This window comes from Penicillium soppii (genome assembly GCF_028829465.1).
Source record: "Penicillium soppii strain IBT 18220 chromosome Unknown utg000010l, whole genome shotgun sequence".
Lineage (NCBI taxonomy): Eukaryota > Fungi > Ascomycota > Eurotiomycetes > Eurotiales > Aspergillaceae > Penicillium > Penicillium soppii.
This window is the reverse complement of record NW_026643240.1, coordinates 1,337,996-1,356,364: the sequence shown is the minus strand read 5'-3', so window position 1 is coordinate 1,356,364 and position 18,369 is coordinate 1,337,996. Positions and strand designations below refer to the sequence as shown.

General features: G+C 47.2%; 8 protein-coding genes across 8 annotated transcripts; 5 read left to right on the top strand and 3 right to left on the bottom strand.

Annotated features, from left to right (window-relative positions):
• Nucleotides 1-532: 532 nt before the first annotated feature.
• On the bottom strand, nucleotides 533-1,198 carry N7529_011170 (uncharacterized protein; the record flags this gene model as incomplete). The annotated part of the gene is made up of 1 exon (XM_057246696.1): nucleotides 533-1,198. One exon carries the CDS (start codon nucleotides 1,196-1,198, stop codon nucleotides 533-535), a length of 666 nt encoding a protein of 221 aa, XP_057092045.1.
• Nucleotides 1,199-3,384: 2,186 nt separating this feature from the next.
• Nucleotides 3,385-4,305, bottom strand: N7529_011169 (uncharacterized protein; the record flags this gene model as incomplete). The annotated part of the gene is made up of 2 exons (XM_057246695.1): nucleotides 3,385-4,070; nucleotides 4,176-4,305. The coding sequence occupies 2 exons, from the start codon at nucleotides 4,303-4,305 to the stop codon at nucleotides 3,385-3,387; spliced, it is 816 nt and encodes a 271-aa protein (XP_057092044.1).
• A 470-nt stretch (nucleotides 4,306-4,775) lies between these two features.
• Nucleotides 4,776-6,241, bottom strand: N7529_011168 (non-structural maintenance of chromosomes element 4 family protein; the record flags this gene model as incomplete). Its single annotated transcript, XM_057246694.1, has 3 exons — nucleotides 4,776-4,960; nucleotides 5,019-5,861; nucleotides 5,929-6,241. 3 exons carry the CDS (start codon nucleotides 6,239-6,241, stop codon nucleotides 4,776-4,778), a joined length of 1,341 nt encoding a protein of 446 aa, XP_057092043.1.
• Nucleotides 6,242-6,561: 320 nt separating this feature from the next.
• Nucleotides 6,562-9,299, top strand: N7529_011167 (phosphatidylinositol 3-kinase VPS34; the record flags this gene model as incomplete). Its single annotated transcript, XM_057246693.1, has 2 exons — nucleotides 6,562-6,620; nucleotides 6,668-9,299. The coding sequence occupies 2 exons, from the start codon at nucleotides 6,562-6,564 to the stop codon at nucleotides 9,297-9,299; spliced, it is 2,691 nt and encodes an 896-aa protein (XP_057092042.1).
• A 1,353-nt stretch (nucleotides 9,300-10,652) lies between these two features.
• On the top strand, nucleotides 10,653-11,639 carry N7529_011166 (acetate uptake transporter family protein; the record flags this gene model as incomplete). The annotated part of the gene is made up of 3 exons (XM_057246692.1): nucleotides 10,653-11,017; nucleotides 11,097-11,259; nucleotides 11,322-11,639. The coding sequence occupies 3 exons, from the start codon at nucleotides 10,653-10,655 to the stop codon at nucleotides 11,637-11,639; spliced, it is 846 nt and encodes a 281-aa protein (XP_057092041.1).
• A 1,287-nt stretch (nucleotides 11,640-12,926) lies between these two features.
• Nucleotides 12,927-14,731, top strand: N7529_011165 (cytochrome P450; the record flags this gene model as incomplete). Its single annotated transcript, XM_057246691.1, has 5 exons — nucleotides 12,927-12,974; nucleotides 13,028-13,178; nucleotides 13,237-13,724; nucleotides 13,799-14,042; nucleotides 14,103-14,731. The coding sequence occupies 5 exons, from the start codon at nucleotides 12,927-12,929 to the stop codon at nucleotides 14,729-14,731; spliced, it is 1,560 nt and encodes a 519-aa protein (XP_057092040.1).
• Nucleotides 14,732-15,160: 429 nt separating this feature from the next.
• N7529_011164 (alpha/beta hydrolase) lies at nucleotides 15,161-16,640 on the top strand (the record flags this gene model as incomplete). The annotated part of the gene is made up of 4 exons (XM_057246690.1): nucleotides 15,161-15,349; nucleotides 15,408-15,546; nucleotides 15,608-15,716; nucleotides 15,770-16,640. 4 exons carry the CDS (start codon nucleotides 15,161-15,163, stop codon nucleotides 16,638-16,640), a joined length of 1,308 nt encoding a protein of 435 aa, XP_057092039.1.
• A 1,146-nt stretch (nucleotides 16,641-17,786) lies between these two features.
• On the top strand, nucleotides 17,787-18,219 carry N7529_011163 (DUF3759 domain-containing protein; the record flags this gene model as incomplete). The annotated part of the gene is made up of 3 exons (XM_057246689.1): nucleotides 17,787-17,802; nucleotides 17,872-18,010; nucleotides 18,057-18,219. 3 exons carry the CDS (start codon nucleotides 17,787-17,789, stop codon nucleotides 18,217-18,219), a joined length of 318 nt encoding a protein of 105 aa, XP_057092038.1.
• Nucleotides 18,220-18,369: the final 150 nt, after the last annotated feature.

Here is an 18,369-nt window from a genome sequence, read left to right as displayed (position 1 = left end):
GGAAGGAGTGGACTTGGGGACGACTTCGATTTCTTGGCTTTTAGTCATCCTGACGACGGGCCCAAGGGGGCGATATCAAATTGTCGCCGATCATATACCAACTTGGTATACTGCTCTGCAATATGGAAACTAGTCGTGTAGCAGATTAATACATATGTCTCATCATCAACGTCAGCCTTAACAGTTGCGCGATTTTGGTGGGGAGAGATGGGTGATGGTCTCGACAGTTGGTCCGATTGCCTCGCTACCAACATAAAACTTCATGATCACAATCAACCTTGCTTCAATTCTCTAACCAAGTGGCTTTCGAACAAGAGCTGAGGTGAAAAATTCAGGTCAACGGTTTTCTTACTGTTTCATTTATGCTTGTTTTACATCCTGAACTTATAAGCATTTAAGTGACCTGTGCCTGCTATGATAAATTGGCGATGAATTGCATTGTTATATATATTGTCAATTAGTTCTAATTTGACCTTACACATTTGCCGTCTTCAAGGAGGATAGCGACTATGGGCCTTTCAAGTAAATCAGTCTACCTAGGCTCGATGCTGGGATTGCGGTAAAGACCTACGATACAAGCATCTTCAGACTCTGACCGGGCCCGAAGCTGGTTGTCACGAGTAGGAGGTGGGCGCTGAGGGTTGTAAGTGAAGTAAGTCTCCTCAGGACGAGCCGCACGAACCAATTGGGGAATACGAGACCGCGTAGAAACGACTGCTGCCGATGGGATCTGGCGGACATCATAAGAAGGAAGGGCACGATCTCCAGCACCAGAAAGAATGCTAGGGAATCGCACCCGCATGTCCCAGAGAATAGCCTGTGCTTGGAAGTTACGGGTAATGTCATCGGAGTTTCTGTTGCCCGTGATATGTTCTGTTAGCATGTTCAAGCTGTCGTGCGTGTAAAGACAACCCCATTCGAACTCCGTCATGGGCCATTGTCCATCGCGCTCGAGGACCTGGTGGAAATATGAGATAGGCGCCACGCGCGTGAGTTCATGCGTCGAGGCATCGAGGGCCATCATCTCTCCCGTGCGTTTGAGCTCAAGTAGTGTGCGAGAGGCATGACTGACCATTGAGAGAATTCTATCTTGGGAGGGTGGGTTTCTATGGGTAACATCGTAGGCAATGTCGAGTAGCCGGCACTGAAGGCTCTTGCGGAAATTGTCGAAGAGCGCAGATGAAGTATGCTGAGCCATGTCTTCTGAAAGGCACTTGGAGTCTAGTTCGAGAAGTAGCTGTATTCTTACTGCTAGTAGCAAAACGCGCTGGACAGAAGATGGATGGTGTTCGAAGACAGAAATTGGTCGAAGACGGCATATTTATTTATACTATTTTCAACCAGCGTTCCCTCGGGCCTTTGTTATTGACAATGGCATCCAGGAACTAAGGTGGGAGATAGGAAAAATGACGGGGAAGTGGACAAAGAAAATATGGACATAAAGGAGTGAAAGATTACAAAGCCTTTCATACAATCTTTAGCATCGAGGACCAGATTCTATGGGAGCCACAATCTCTACTGCGATCTAAAATTGCAAAACACTGAGTAACATAATATGAAGATTCGAAACTTCCAAACTAGCTATATGTATGTCCTGCGAGTCAATTTGGAAACAAGTGACTCGACATGATATCTAAAAACATTAATTACACCCAAAGTACCAAAAATTAATTCCACCTAGGGTGTTTAATCGGTGGAACGACCCTATCGACGGCAATGACTATTAAATACATTAGCATTAGTTCACGGAGTTCATGATAATATCGTTTAGTCGGTCAACTCACGTTCCATCATTTTTCATTGCCCCATTTCAAATACATCAAGTTCTGACGAAATTGGTCAATATTAGTCCACAAAATAATACAAAAAGGTGGACACATACAACAAGCCAACACACAAGCCAGGTGGCACCTGAAATGAAACTGCAGGCCTCGCCTTGGTACATCCGACCACACGTCCCTGTGAATTTCCATACCCAAACGCCGTCACAAGGCTTACTGAATTTTATAGCGAACCAAGCGAAGGCAATGAACCACAACACTGCCAAGACCAGATCAACTGGAGCCCAAATTAGCTTTTGTTTACGAAAACTCCCGAGGTCTGTTATCTCGGTACATACCGTAGTGCCATTTGGGTCTTTCGTCTACTCCCCAAAACACGCCCATCACGCAAAAAGGTACCGACAAGGCGGCGGATATTAGGATGTATACCCACTGTGCCACCGACACATCAATATGTCCGCCCGCGCTATTGGCGAGCTGATACAGGTAGAGTGAAGCAATTATTATCACGGCCTAGATGTATATTAGCGGATTTCTTGCGCGTGGTATGAGAAGAGGGCAATTTACAATCGCAAGACCGGCTTGTGCAAGGCGGAAAAACCATTTCGCAAGGGGCCACAAGGTTGCGTTGTTTACTTAACGTAGTATAAAGTTGAGAAAAAGTATACAGTGTGTAAATCAATCTGGTACAGCATAGCATGCAAAATATGAGGAAAACGAGAACCTTTATAATCCACCAAGGTCAGAATAACGACCTTCGACACGGAGTAACAAGCGCCTCTTCAAAACAAGAGTGCTTTAGTAAAAGAAAGGCTACGTCCAAAATTCCAACTGAAACTGGAAAACGTACAGCTGCGCCTACAAACAACATCTACCTACCACGACCCAACGTCTCGATGAGAAAGAAAATGGCACGAGACACCCCATATAGTATCAACTTAGCTCAGTAAGTGGGGGAGGGGGCGGGCAAGGCGAATTTCTTCTACACCCAATGATAGAGTCAATCCATGACCCACGTCAGATATAGATCTGTAACAGTGAAGCAAATCGGTGATTTGGCCAATCACATTTCAACATGCCCAACGCTTATACATCGTGCAGCAGAGATCTATCGTTCGTGGCAGGTTGGCCACATGGATGGTGGCTGAATACTTAACATTTGCAAGGACTTGAGTTAACAGTTGTCAAGAGGAGATGTGCAATCTACCAGATACTCGACTTTCACTGCTTCCGCATAACTGTCTTCTCCAAGCCCAGCTTCCCATGCTAGAATATACATTGTATATTAAAATATGAAGATATGAAACATGAACCGACGGAATATGGGCTGTGTGTTGGAAGGGATACGTGTGCTTCAGACTTGCTTCAAGTTCAAGTGATGTGTCCAACAGTTGTGGGTTTGGCTCATTGTGATGTACGTGCATGTGACCGTTGGTTCCTTAGACTCGCGGTAGATGAGACATACATATGTAAATAAAATAACACAACTTGCTACCTAGGTATCTACCGCCAATTAACAATATGTTGTTCGAATCAAAAACATCTCATACCGCCGCCCATTAAGTTAATTAATATACAATCACAAACAAAAGAAAAAGAAATGCTAAACATCCTTCTGATTAGCCAAATGCCATGCCATCACATCACGGAAAATCCCCTTAGCCCCAGACTCGATAGTATCACCATGACAAGGGATCAACCGATCGAAGTCCCACCGATCAATCCTATTGATAGACTCATTAAACGCTGCCCGATCCTTCGAAGAAAGAATGTACCACGCAAACCGCCTATGCCACACGGCAGGAGGCTTAGTCGACATCAACGGCAGAAGGAGCTTAGTAAAGAAATTCAGCTTCGGCCCTTCAGGCGTCTTAGAATACTGTTCTGTAGCAGGCAAGTTAAACAGCAGATCAGCCTCGATAAGCGTGCGCGACGGCTTGTGCAGAAAGACCAGCTCGCGTGACCCATGGCCATGCACATACTCGGTGTCGAACTCGGCGTCAAATTCCTTTGAGATCGTCCGGGGGAGTGTATCCGATTTTTTGAACACGTGCTCGAACGGACTATCCTGGAACTCTGGGTTTGACTGCCTTTTCTCGAAGAGGCCTTCTGGCGCTAGGATCTCTGCTTGGGGGTATGCTTGCTTCCATGGCGTAATTTGGAGGTGGTGTTCAAGGTCTGGCGCTGCGATGTATTTCACGTTTCCGCCGAGGGACTCGACTGTTGCGCGGACTTCGGGGGTTAGGCTGACTGGTGAGAATACGGCGAGGGAGCCGGTCGAGAGCTTGACTGTTGCGTTCAAGGGTCAGTGTGATGATTCGGAGGAATGTGATATTCGCGTCATTCCTTGGATCTGCGGGGTGATATGCGCTTCACGCCGCAAGGGTCACTTACCCAGTGTACCTCGTCCGCCAAATTGCAGGTGTCCGAACCGCGCGAATGGCAGACTCATGGTCACGATGTCTGGCGTCACATGGCGAATCACCATGGTCGCGGAGGGGTTGGCTGGAAAAAGCTGCGGCATTTTTGCAGACCCTTTTTTTGGTTTCTTCTTTCGAGCTCTCTTTGGTGTTGAATGTGTCGCAGAGGTTTGTCTCGGGGCTTTCGTAGAATTTCGCAAATTCGGTCCCTGTTAGATAAAAAATAATGTTCAATTTTAGAGAATGACACTGAAGTCGTGAAAGAGGAATACTTATGTAGGCAATGGGCCCACATACGGATGATGACGTTTTGGCAGCTTAAGTGCAGAGTCTCCACTTTGCAATCGAGCCTGGCCGGATTTATCATCCTACGGGAGAAACGGAAGAATTTCCCATCACAATATTCTTGCCCATCACAATATTCTTGCCCATATATACATATGTACATTATTTTGAATTATGTTTTATGTACTGGAAGGGATATGTGCATAATATGATTTGGAAGCAATCGGTCTAACAACATCAAGGGGTATATCGAAACGTAGCTAAATTCGTGAGATCGCGTCCCCAGGGCTCAGTCATGCCAGCTCGTGCCGGTTTCCTGTGCTTCCTCGCGGTGAGGTATGATTGACTTGGTGTCTTTCATGTCAAATACCCTGATTATGTCTTCCCAGGTTTCGTGATCTAAACTGAATACAGCCTGGTGCTTTTGTATTCCGTGCTTCTGAGCTTCACTTGGCGCGTAGGGCTTTGTGGCATCTAGCGAAACGTTAGCTTTCTGCTAGCTGCTGATATAGCCAAGGATAAAACCACTTACGAAGTGTTGGTATTCCACGGTCGTCAGTGGAAACACCTACTATGCCATCCCGAACCAGAAAACTGACATAGAACAAATTCTCCACACTTTGACCAAAAGAGTCCGGATTGATGCAGAAGCGAAATAGGGGAATTCCACCGTCGTTGGCAATCCATAACTCATCCATGATTAACTGCACCTGCTCGTCCGTAACATTTTCCAAGCTTGCCAATTTTCGTTCAGCCTGTTCTGTGCGTTCTTCCTGATTTTTTGCAAGCAGTCTGCTGATTTCGGAGCATATCTCGGTAAGATTCGCGCTCTCCTGTTGGCCAAGGTCTCCCTGCTGCAATTCTACAGGCGCCACAGCCTGCGAGCGATCAATTCTCTCTGTTCTTCGCTGGGTAAGTTGTCGAGCACGCTTCTGAACTGATAGCGGCCCAAGTAACCATCCTGGAACGGCCGGTCGCGCGTTCGAAGGAAAGCAGGCGAATTGACCAAGCCAATCCCAATTCATTGGCTCTCCCTCATCGTCATCACTTGCGTCAGGATCACCTTGGGTTCCGAAATGGCGGCCACGACGACCACGACCCTGAGTCCCATTTGGCGCAGATGCCGTGTTGTTTGGGCCGCGGCGCATGAAAGAAATACATTTCGACACAAACTCATCCACGTCAAGGCCAGCCGATGCATCACCGAGGGCAAGCTGGGCAGTTTTCTTATGCGATATGTCGGCGAGATTGACCAAGAGGCGCGAATCGACTGTTGCATCAGAAGTCTGCTTCACATCGACATAGAGGTGGTTTGCTTTCTCAAGAGCTGTTTGAATACCATAGTTTCCAGCCCGTATCCACTCGCCTCGTGAATCTATATCGAGAATGTTAGCATGTTTATTTCTTGGATTACTACCCGAGCCCGGACATAGCACGCGTACCGTTGGCTTCTCTTCCGAGATCACGAAACTCTCTACGAACGCGTCTGCGTTCATTAGGATCCTGATCAGGGTCATAGTATCGGTTGCCACTGTTCGTTTGAGAGGATGTTTGCGACTGTGCAGACTGTATGTTGGAGTGCCGGGATGATAGTCTCTGTCGTTTGTTATGTGAGCGGGGTGCCATTGTGGTGGTTGACCTCTTATTCACGCTTCGCCGATGGTTTTCTTTATCGGAGGTGTTTCCTGGTGATGATGTTGGACTGGAAGCTATCGCAGTTGCTTCATCCAGGTGTGTGTAAATGAGAGGCGCCATAACTCGATCGACACTCCAGGGCGCTTAGTGCGATTTGGGTTGTGAGAGTGAACAAAGAAAGTCGGATAAAGAAACTGGGTTCAAGTAATAGTTATCTGCGTGACGAGGTATGATGGTATTCTGATGTAGTGTGACAATGAACTGTACCAAAGATTCGACAAGCCAAAAAAAAAAAAGAATGTAGCGTGTCTGTCTACCTGTGATCGACTGACCGTCGCGACGCGTTATTAGATGAAGGCACGTGATCTAGATCTGGACATCTCCCCGCGTTGCTTATCGGCCATGACGCAGCTTTCTTGTTTCGCTCCACGCGGGGAGAGATGGAGGCCTTTACATTTGCTGTGACCACCCAGGTGGATCTTCCTATTCGCATTAAGATGTAAGTTCTTCGCTCCAGCGGTGTTTTTCTCACTGACACATCTATAGTGGCTCCTTAGAGGGAAAGCAAAAACAGATCCCAGGCAGCGTTCTCCATGAGGACGCCGAGCTACGGCATATCGGCTCTGTCCAGGACCCCGCTTCCGATCTTTATGTGACTGTGCAGCTATGGTCCGAATCAAAACCTCTCGGTGTGCCCATGAAGACCAGATACAAACCCTTTAAGAGCGCTCGGGTATGGAATGAATGGCTGCAATTGCCTATGTTCATCAAGGATGCAGAACGCAACACCCAGCTAGCCATCACAATTGTTGATCTGTCTCCGCTGGCCCGTGATCGGATCACACACATACCATTTGGTGGAACTACAATCAGTCTATTTGACGAAGATGGAAAGCTGAAAATGGGCAGGCAAAAGTGCAAGGTCTATCTTCATAAAAATGCGGATGGTTCTGCTTTGACTTCTACCCCCTCAGTCCCACGGCCCAAGCGTCGCAAGCCTAACACTCGCGATCCTTCTCAACAATCACCAGAAGAAGCGGAATTAGAAAGAGTCGAAGTTCTGATTAAGAAGCATGAAATGGGCGAAATACCACGTGTGGACTGGATGGATCAATTGCTCTTTCGCGAGCTGGAGAAGCTGAAGCTCAACGCAGATGCGGCCGCCGAAAAGCGAGCCCTTGAACTCGAGGCAGCCATGCAGAAGGATTTTGCGAATGTGAAAGATCCAGACGATGATTCCGAGGAGGAAAAGCCCGAAGATGAATACTTCGAACTTTACGTTGAATTTCCACGCTTCGACCACCCAATTGTTTGGGCCGACCACGAATATCCACCACCGCCTATTTCCACATGGTCCCTGAATGCACCTCCTCACCCCAACTCGACACTTAAACCAGTCCCGGAGGTTCACTTTGGACCTGGAATAGCACGCGCCGATCCCCATCATGTCATTAGAATCTACGATCCCGAGGTTGGCCAAATTGGCAACCCTTGTGAGGACAAGCACCGACGTTTGATCCGAAGCCACCGCACCGGCATCATGGACCGTGACCTGAAACCCAACCCAAAGATTCGAGATGATCTCAACATGATTATCTCCTACGAACCAACCCAGGATCTCACTGCCGAGGAAAAGGATCTTGTGTGGCGTTTCAGATACCATCTCACCCGCGAAAAGAAGGCATTGACCAAATTTGTCAAGTCCGTTAACTGGCGAGATGTCGGGGAAGCGCGGCAAGCCATTGAAATGTTCCCCAAATGGACAGAGATCGACGTTGACGATGCTTTGGAGATCCTCGGTCCTACCTTTGACAATGCTGCCGTTCGTTCATATGCCGTGGAAACGCTTCAAAAGGCAGATGACGAGGAGCTGCTCCTGTATCTGCTTCAGTTGGTGCAGGCCCTGAAATACGATGCAACCCCCGAGGGCCATCCCGACGCGGCTCCACAAGATTCCTCGCTTGCTCATTTCCTTATTTCGCGTGCAGCCAATAATTTCAAGCTTGGCAACTACCTCCATTGGTATCTTATGGTCGAATTTGATGATGCTGATGCAGTGCAGCGTCGGCTCTTTGCGCGGGTGGAATACTACTTCATGCTTGAACTGGAGAGGCTCCACCCAGAGCACAGAAAGACGCTCTTGCGTCAAGGTGAAATGGTCGTTGTGCTCTCGAAAATTGCCAAGGATGTCCGCTTTGCTCGTGAGAACAGAGTTGGCAAGATTGAAATGTTGAAAAAGTATCTTCGGGATCCACAAAATGACTTGATCAATATCGATCCCCCGCTGCCGTTGCCTTTGAACCCTGATGTTGCGGTCACTGGCTTGTTCCCGGATGAATCCAATGTTTTCAAATCTACCCTTTCGCCTCTGCTTATCACTTTCAAGACTTCTGACGGGGATCGCTATCCTATGCTGTTCAAGGTCGGTGATGACCTTCGTCAGGATCAATTGGTGATTCAAATCATCATCCTGATGGACCGTCTGCTGCAAAAGGAGAACCTTGATCTCAAACTAACCCCTTATCGAATTCTTGCTACCAGCGCAACGGCCGGCGCGGTGCAATTCGTTCCTTCGATTTCTCTCTCTGCGGCGTCCGCCCAATACAAGTCCATTCTTGCCTACCTGAGAATCAACAATCCAGATGAGAACGAGCCTCTTGGTGTACGCAAGGAGACAATGGATACATACATCAAATCATGTGCAGGATACTGCGTCATTACATACCTCCTCGGCGTTGGCGATCGTCATCTCGAGAATCTTCTCTTGTCACCAGACGGTCATTTCTTCCACGCCGACTTTGGATTCATCCTCGGCCGTGACCCGAAGCCTTTTGCGCCTATGATGAAACTTTGCAAAGAGATGGTTGAGGGCATGGGTGGCACATCCTCGCCTCATTACTTGCAATTCAAACAATATTGCTACACCGCTTACACCACTCTGCGCAAATCCGCCAATTTGATCTTGAATCTGTTCAGTCTGATGGTGGATGCCAACATCCCCGATATCCGTGTGGAGCCGGACAAGGCCGTTCTGAAAGTGAAGGAGCGTTTCCATCTCGAAATGACCGAGGAAGAAGCTATCCGACACTTCGAGCAACTTATCGCGGACAGCGTCAATGCCATTTTTGGTGTTGTTATCGATCGCTTGCACGACTTCGTCCAAGGTTGGCGGGCATAAAGTCGCAGTTCTTTTACTCCTAGGCCTTACGCTGACATTGCATGGGCTCATGACGGTCTTTTTTTTTTCAAAGCAACAGCATCAAGGCGTATTGGGGTTTTGTTACTGGATTGGAGCTCTCCTGCTTTATGACACTCGGCGCAATGTGATGGATTTACAAAAGTCAGGATACCCAGCCTAGATTAGTTTGTTTGAATAATAGCAACGAATTGAGTTTGATCTACGTGTGCTACTATATTTCTGGCCACATAGCTAACCCTTGGCCATGAAACCCTAATCAAAAATTTCCAATTCTTTCTCGGAGTCTGCATCAAGGTGCAGCTTTATAGCCTGAAGATGCCTTAATTGGTCAAGCCTCGTCCCAAAATGGAAGTATGTTAGTCACATTTATTACGTTTTGCGGAAGCCGCCGCGCTCCGCTTTAAACTGAACTGCAGGTGATTCGCAAAACTTCCGGCTGTAGACTCTAAGAGCTCAATTCTGGCTTGATCATACCCATTAGAGAGGGTTTGACTTGTTCGATATGGGTCTAGAAGACTGTATCTGGTGGGATGTTGGCCTCGGATACCTTGCAATTGGGAAAAGTGACATCAATCTCACTCGTTGCATACATATATATACAGGATGATCCTTGATGATCAATTCCAGTGAATGATGGAATCGGAAAGTCTAGAGTGTATCACGGAGGAAAAACCTGATTCAATGTGTTGTAGACAAGTCCATATCCCGAGTTTGATATTGACCGACTCGCATTGGCAAGATTGATAACTTCCAACAACCCGAATAAAATCCAATTTCATTGGCTTCGCCTCTCCAATAATAGATACTAGGATGTGTCCCATGATCGAAAAAAATAAATTCAACGGAGATCTAGCCAGAACAGACGCGAATATACTATTTTCCAAGCAACGATTAAGTTCTTAATTCTCGCGGCACTACCCGTACGTTAGTTTCTTTTACTCAATCCCGTCTCTCGGGTCCCCCCGTATACAGCAGAGTGAAAATTAACTGCAAAACATGAATCATTTTCGGGAAATCCTTTCACTGACTGGCTCGGGGCCCTGCCAAACATGCTCACATGACGATCCCCCGCGGGCTTCCCCGTATAATTTCCCGGATTAGAAGAATCCAATGCGTTCTAGGTGTGGGCATCAGGGCCCTCGGTTGCTTGGGCACTGAGGAACAGTGCCCCCCGGACTACCTACACCTAAGATATTTACCACCCAATCCCCAGACGATGCTCACATATTCTATTTCGATATACCTGACACCGTTCATTGAACCAATCGTACCCTGGAAAATCTTACCAATTGATTGTTCCTACTGATACTAACCTCTGGTCATAAACTATTAATGGAGCACATTATTAACGTTTCCGAGGTTCAGCATCCCAAGTCTGTATCAAATCACCAGCACGAATCACTCACACAAAACAAGATTGGATCACCGGTGGTCTCCCAAGTCAGCCATGACTACTCTTTGCTCCCGTCAAGCAACTCAGAAGTGCGGCTTCCGCCATTGAAACAAGAGATGCAATCTCTCCCAGTCGATGTCAAAAAATTCGCTAACCCAGCTCCCCTGGGTCTATGCGCATTTGCGCTGACATCATTCTTGTCGAACTGCATCAATCTCAACGTTGGAAATATCCAAGCTGCTGGTGTGAGTGTCTCTCTGGCTTTGAACTACGGTGGGATCACGCAGGTTTTAGCTGGCATGTGGTATGTTCTCAATTCTACTTTTCATGCATTATCAGAACGCATGCATAGTTCTTGTTGCTTTTGTCGCTAACAATGTCAGGGAAATGGCCGTGGGAAATACATTTGGCGCTACGACCTTCACTTCTTTTGGTGCTTATTGGGTTACGTTCGCTATGATATCGACTTTTGAAAATCCCGATACGGTAAAAGATGCAGCAAATACAACATGTCAGAATGAGACTCTCACTGGCCTATTCATGCTGGTATGGATTGCTTTTGTACAAGCTAGTGATGTGGCAATAACCGCTAACAATTATTCTCGCAGGCCTGGTTCATATTCACAACTTTAATGCTCTTATGCACATTGAAATCGAGCCTTGCGATGTTTTCGCTCTTCTTCTTTCTAGATCTGAACTATCTTCTTCTCGGCATTGCGCACATTCAGTGCAGTTCTCATGGCGAAGTCATCATCGCAGTCCAGAAGGCAGGGGGGGTTTGTGGTTTATTGGCTTCTTTTGCGGCTTGGTACAATGCATTCGCTGGTGTTTGCGATCCAAGCAATGGTTTCTTCACTGTTCCTCTTGGTCACTTTCCTTGGTCCCCTGCTGCTCGTGTTCATCGGATTAAGGCCAAAGAAGTCTGAGATACAGCCAAGAGGAAGATGTGAGTTAATGTGTGATCCTCCATTCTGGTGAGAAACCCGATCTAAGCGATGATGTCAACAAGTCAGGTCTCTCACCACTCCCTTTAGCCGTTCATCGAAAAGACAAGGTCGTTAATTTTGGTTTATTCACAACACTATCCATGCTCGACAATATTGTGCCTACCCATCCTAGACAAAGTTATCTTGTGGATGTAATATCTCAAGATGCCCAAAATGTGTTCAGAGGCTACGCATGAAGTCTTTTCCGAAACGAACATGTCTACCAGTCAACTGGCGACAATCGGGAACAGTGTCAAATTCTTCAAACTCCTTGTTTCCGGGCTTCACCTTGCCCCCTGCAATCCAAGAACTGGTCAAGCTACCCGAAAAGCTTTATGTTGTGAGGAGCGAGAATAAGTCAGGTCGTCATAATAATCTGCAGATAAATTGGTTCTTGGAGTTATATCATTCAAAATATACGAAACAATATAGAAGGGAGCTAGAGCTAATCACGAAATATGAAAATGAAAAATTCTTGATCACTCACACTTTATAATTTACATGTCCAGTCGAGTATTTCTGGTCTTTGCACAAGCTTGGGCATTAGCTAGTAACTGGCAGGTCGCGACAGGGTCTTCAGACAAACCAATTACTACACATGGTGAATTTACCAATTCGCAGTCAGTCTGCAGTGGAGAGGTGTGTGGTTATTATTGAACCCACTTATATTAAAGGCAAGCATTTAAAGAACCTGTTGTTGATAAAAATGCCAAGATCTCCAGCGCTCCTCTCAGTCTCCATTCAATGACGCCACGTGGGTCAACCAAGAACCGGATCTACAATAGTATGTGGTCAAAATATGCATCAGAAATAAGGTGGCAGGATATTTGTTATCTTTATCTCTGTGTGGTTCGATTAGGGCAATAGACCATGATGCAATCTGAATCTGACGCTACACAATCTGAGACTTTGTGAGATTCCATGTCTCACCATGATTGGACCGATCCCTGGATCTCATATCTCATACGCTAATTGTACGCTAGTGTATGAAGATCGGATGTAGATCCTCGTCGGTGATCCTCGGGTCAGTCGATAAGGGCGTGGCTATTGGGTTTCGGCCCTGCCCTCAGTGGATATGGCCCACTTGTGGACGATAGCCTGAGAGTAATTGCATCACTGCTCACCGACAGAGGAAGATCACACAGAGAATAATTGGGAGTGATTAAATTTGAGCTAGAGACCGTGCAGCACTTTCCATCTCAACGACATCTCACTTCACTTAGCAAAATGAGTTTGAAGGCGGTTGCGGCCACGGCTATTGCCCTGCTATTATATGTAGGTGCGACTAGGGTTTGCAAATTCAAACAGTAACTAACAATTTCTGCAAGAGTATTGCACTCGTCATCTACCGCTTGTACTTCCATCCATTGGCGAAATATCCGGGTCCTCGTCTGGCAGCCATAACCCATTGGTATGCAGCCTTCTACGCATGGCGTGGAGACCTGCATATCAATAGCCGCAAGTGGCACGATCGCTATGGTACGAACTCTCTAACGCTGAAACGGATAGATTACTCTTGATGCTGATAGTCCCATAGGTGATATTGTCCGTTTTGCTCCAAATGCTCTTACTTTCAACACCGACACCGGAATGGACGCAATCTACGGTGTCCGGGCAAATGTCGTGAAATCAGAAGGCTACAGCTCACTGAGCGCTAGCAGACAGACCCCTAATACCCTTACAGCGACTGACAAGATGACCCACGGGTTCAAGCGTCGTATTTTGGCCCAGGTCTTCTCTACCGAAGGAATCAAAGCGATTGAAGAGCGTTTACTGGTAAACATTCGCGATTTTGTGAACTTACTCGGGGCTGAAGGAGATGAGTTTGGGGTTGTTAAGCCTGGGATCGACCCCAAACGCACGGAAGGCTGGACGAGCACCAAACATTTGGCCCCTATGTGCGACTGGGTGACCTTTGATGTTATCAGCGATCTCTGCTACGGAAAGGATTTTGATATGCTGCACTCATCTGATATGCGATGGTTTCCCTCAGTGGTGTTGAAGATTACGCAGCGTAGTATGACGGTATGACCTCAGGATCTAGGAGCTCTATGCTCCTTGCTCAATTTCCCTCGAATGTCTACTGATGCTTGCACCAGACACTTGTCCAGTCGAAGTTTTGCAATCTGAAGATTGACCGACTATTCATGTCTTCTAAATTCAAAGACATCGTTAATGCCGGCGATCGGATTGGTGAACGTTCCAAGGCCCGCATACGCCTCGGAAATGACATCGAAAAGAAGGATTTGTTCTATCATATGATGAATACTGCCGATCCTAAAACCGGACTGCACTTCACTTCCAAAGACCTTTGGGTGGAGTCAATGCTCCTGATGACTGCTGGTAAGACAAACACACCTCCTACTCCGCATATAATATTGATCTGAATCCTTCACACTCTAGGCGCGGATACCACTGCTACCGCTATGAGTGGTACATTTTTCCACCTCGTCCACAAACCCAATCTCCTAGCCCGCCTAGTGCACGAACTTCGGACTACCTTCAACGATGAAGAAGAAATCCACATGGGACCCAAGCTTGACTGTTGCAAGCTTCTCCAAGCATGCATTAACGAGACAATGCGCCTCGCTCCTTCCGTTGCCACCACTATCCCACGTACCGTACTGGAAGGGGGTCTCATGGTTGACCAGGAGTTCATTCCCGCCGGAACCATGGTCGGGACAACTACTTATGCTGTCCACCGAAACCCTAACTATTTCAAATCCCCGGACGAGTACTTCCCAGACAGATGGATTGTGAATGCGGAAACGGGAGTAGATGAAGAAAGCATCAAGATTGCTAAGCAGGCCTTTGTGCCTTTCAGCTCTGGCGCTCGGTCCTGCGTTGGGTGGAAGCTTGCATGGGCTGAGTTGAATGTGACCATTGCCCGAACGCTGTTTCGATATGACATGCGCTTGGCGTCTGATGCTCGTTGCTGTGGTGGGAAACGCCATGATTGTGATTTCAAATTGAAGGGCTGGGTAACTTCAGCAGTGGAGGGACCTTGGGTTCAGTTCCGATCTCGCTTCTGAGTGAAGACGTGTGTAGATTTACTTCTGGTGTTAAGAAATAGATAGCCCTGAATTTAGAACAAAAGTTTATGCCGCGACGATCTAAATTAACTATGGCAAAGGAACCCTTCTTGGTTTCCTCAGTACTATGTTGGTGAGGGTCCTATAGTTCATACGATATGATATTTCCTTTTTCAGCTTAGAACTTGGTACAAGACTCACTCTAGATCTTGATATCCACACCAAGTGGATACCCAATGATGCAACTATTGATCCACGCTGACGATCGTCTGAGACAATCACCAATGCGTAAATATCTAGGTCGATCAATGTGGTAGGCCATTTAAGATAAGAAATTGGAGCTTCAAGCCCTTCCACTGTGAACGCATTTTCTCATCTCTCCCATCTCTCATTCCCAGAACCAAGAATTACACTGGTTTTGATCTTACCATGAGTTCCCCATTCCAAGTCACTGAACATGTTATCGATGGACAATACATTCGGGAGTATCCACGGGCCACAGCCGCCCCTGATAGCCTCTTGAAGCTTTGTATCAAACAATATATGCCAATTGACAACCCTAATCCTCAGCCGGGAGATGTCACTATCGTAGCTACGCATGGTACTGGGTTTCCCAAGGTAGTTCAAGTCTTCCTCTAACGCTTTCAACTTCAAAATGATTGATTCGGTGACATAGGAATTATATGAGCCTCTCTGGGAAGAGCTCCTAGCCCGCTCAAAACAAGATGGAGTTCGCATTCGCTCGATTTGGATAGCGGATGCCGCCAACCAGGGTGCCAGTGGGATTTTGAATGAAAATAATCTCGGAAATGACCGTGAGTAGATCGAGGAATTGATTTTTCGCCTGAAATATCCCACATCACTAACAACTCACAGCGTCCTGGTATGATCACAGCCGTGATGTGATTCAGATGATCAACCATTTCCGCGACCAAATGCCCAGGCCTATTATCGGTGTTGGCCATAGTCTGGGTGCGACACAGCTGTAAGTACATCTGGGCGACCATTGGGCTTTTCAAAATTTCTAACCTCATCAAGGCTATTTGCATCTCTATTCCACCCCCGGCTCTTTACTTCACTGATTCTAATCGAGCCACATATGACCGACAACCCCCTGGCAGGCGATGGCCCCCTATTCGTAGCCATGTCAACAGGCAAGCGCGATGTCTGGCCATCCCGAGAAGTCGCCGCTGAAAAGGCTCGCAAGCTTCTCAAAACGTGGGACCCGCGCGTCTTCGAACTGTGGAAAAAGTTCGGATACCGCGACCTACCAACGGCAATGCACCCACAAGATCCCACGGATGGGACTCGTCCTGTGACATTGACGACCACAAAACACCAAGAAACGATAATGTACACCCGGCCAAACGTCAAGCGCCATACTCATCTTGGAGTTCCCAATAGCCAGGCTCACACAGACCCCAAATCCAGCGGAATCAGCCCGCCACACGACCCAATCCTCGTGCCTGACATGTTAGGTCCTTTGCTACCAGATCAAAAATCCTACCGCCCAGAGCCGATTCTGGCATATAAGTTGGTGCCGCATATTCGACCTTCGGTGCTCTATGTGAGTGCTTCGCATAGTCCGCTCGGCAAAGGAGGCGAGCATGCAGAAGCCGCACAGCGAACAGGGACTGGATTCGGCGGAAGCGGTGGTATGGAGTCCGGGCGTGTGGAATATGTGGTTGTTCAAAAGGCTGGGCACACTCTGCCGCAAGAAAAAGTGGCGGAAACTGCGCGGGTATTGGGTCCGTGGATCAAGCAAGAGCTTCAACGTTGGCAGCAGGATGAGACTCGGGTTTATGCGGGCTGGACGGAACGCCCTACGAGTGAGAAGTCTGGCTTCCCAGCAGAATGGAAAGAAGTCATTAAAAGTCTGCCTCTTCCAAAGAGACAGGCCAAGATATAGCTAGATCATGTCTTTGGATCAAAGCAAAACATGAAGCCAAACCAGATCTTACATCAATTGGTCGCCGACTTGAATATTCTAGCATTAGCTCTATTCCTGATCCAATCAACCTTCGAATACGGTGTTCATCCCGAACGCCATCCCCGAACTTCCCATACTGAATTTGTCGCTTTATGTACCGGATTTTAGGCCGCGGATGCGAATTTCCCGATCGGGGTGCTGTCGGTTTATGAGGGCGCTCAGGGTTTTGCTCACTGAGTATCTTGTCCGATGCTATTCTGGCCTGGCCAATAGAAATGTGCGAAAAACTCTGCATTCTATTATCTCTGGTTCTGGCAATTTATATGGATCTAAACATAACTAATGTATTTCAAATAGTGAGATGGTAGACACAGTAGCTGACATGTTCGGCTTCTACAAGATTTGCACTCTTCCGCTCTTTCTCGGCGCCACTTTCGAGAGCTAATCCATGGTGAGCTTAGCTCATTACTATACTATTTTAGCGTCGTACGCTACGGGATTATACCACGACACTGTATAGAATCTGTTCTGTAAATATCTCTTGCTTCTAGAAAAGCTCGCTGCAACCAAGGCAAACTGAAGCAGACTTAAGCCTGAGTATTCTAGCAAACCTTTATCTTCCCTCCTCAATCCCCACCCGTGCCTGATACTAAGGCTCCGAAGGATTATGATGATTCATGAATATTCAGAAACATGACTATGTGAATAATTTATATTGAAGAGCTCAGACTATTTACTTGGTCGTGATATTGTACACAAGAAACAGTGGATACTAAATTCGAATCGCCAGCTACACCCCACCTTGTTAAACTGCTACCCTACATATGCAGCGACGACGTAAGTGTTCATGACTAGTGCACGGCTGCCACGTACCCAGTGGAACAAGGATGTTTGATTTGGAGATTGATTCAGCCAGATAGGCGGGCTGAAACATAAAAGTCGACTACTTGAGCTCAAAACCGACGCCATCGATCGGCGTCGCGTTGATGAATCAATATTTCACACCCATATCATTTGTTTTTATCTCCCTATCTCCCCAGCTTTGTTGGTTGTTTCCCTCTCCACCCCCTATCTCTTCTTTGATCTTTCGTTCAATATCACTCCATCAAAATATTTTACCTCACAATGCGTAGATTCGAAGGTAAGTGATGGTCCTACATCATAACTATCGCCCCCCTTAGTACCGACTAACACGAGGCCTACTGCTCAGTTGACTCCGAACAGGCTCAAGCCTTTGACCAGGTCGACAACGCGCCTCACGGGGCCAGAATATCGCACGAGTTACTCAGTAATGCCGCTGCCTATGAAGCCGCCAAAACATACGAGATCTACGTCGCCCAATCTGGTCAGTATATCTGTGCATCCATTGTTCTCGGTTGCTAAATCTTGTATAAGCGGACCTGCTAGTGACACCGGGGTTAAATGGACTCTCGCCATCCTTGTCAGTGCCTCTGTCGACCGCTTAGTTGAAACAAAGGGTCTAGAATACGTTGACAAGGAGAAGGCCAAGCACGATGGCATACTGCAAGTTGAAGAAGCAAGAGCAAGGAATGAATAAATCTTGAGTGGAGCAGGATATTCGCGTATGGTAGAAGGAGCAGTCCATAGCTCTCATGGCTCGATGTTGTTCATAAGTTAAATCTATCCACTGTAATACGGGCTGTCAAGCTCCACACATCGTGGGGCGGTGCGGGTGCGTGTCAGGTTT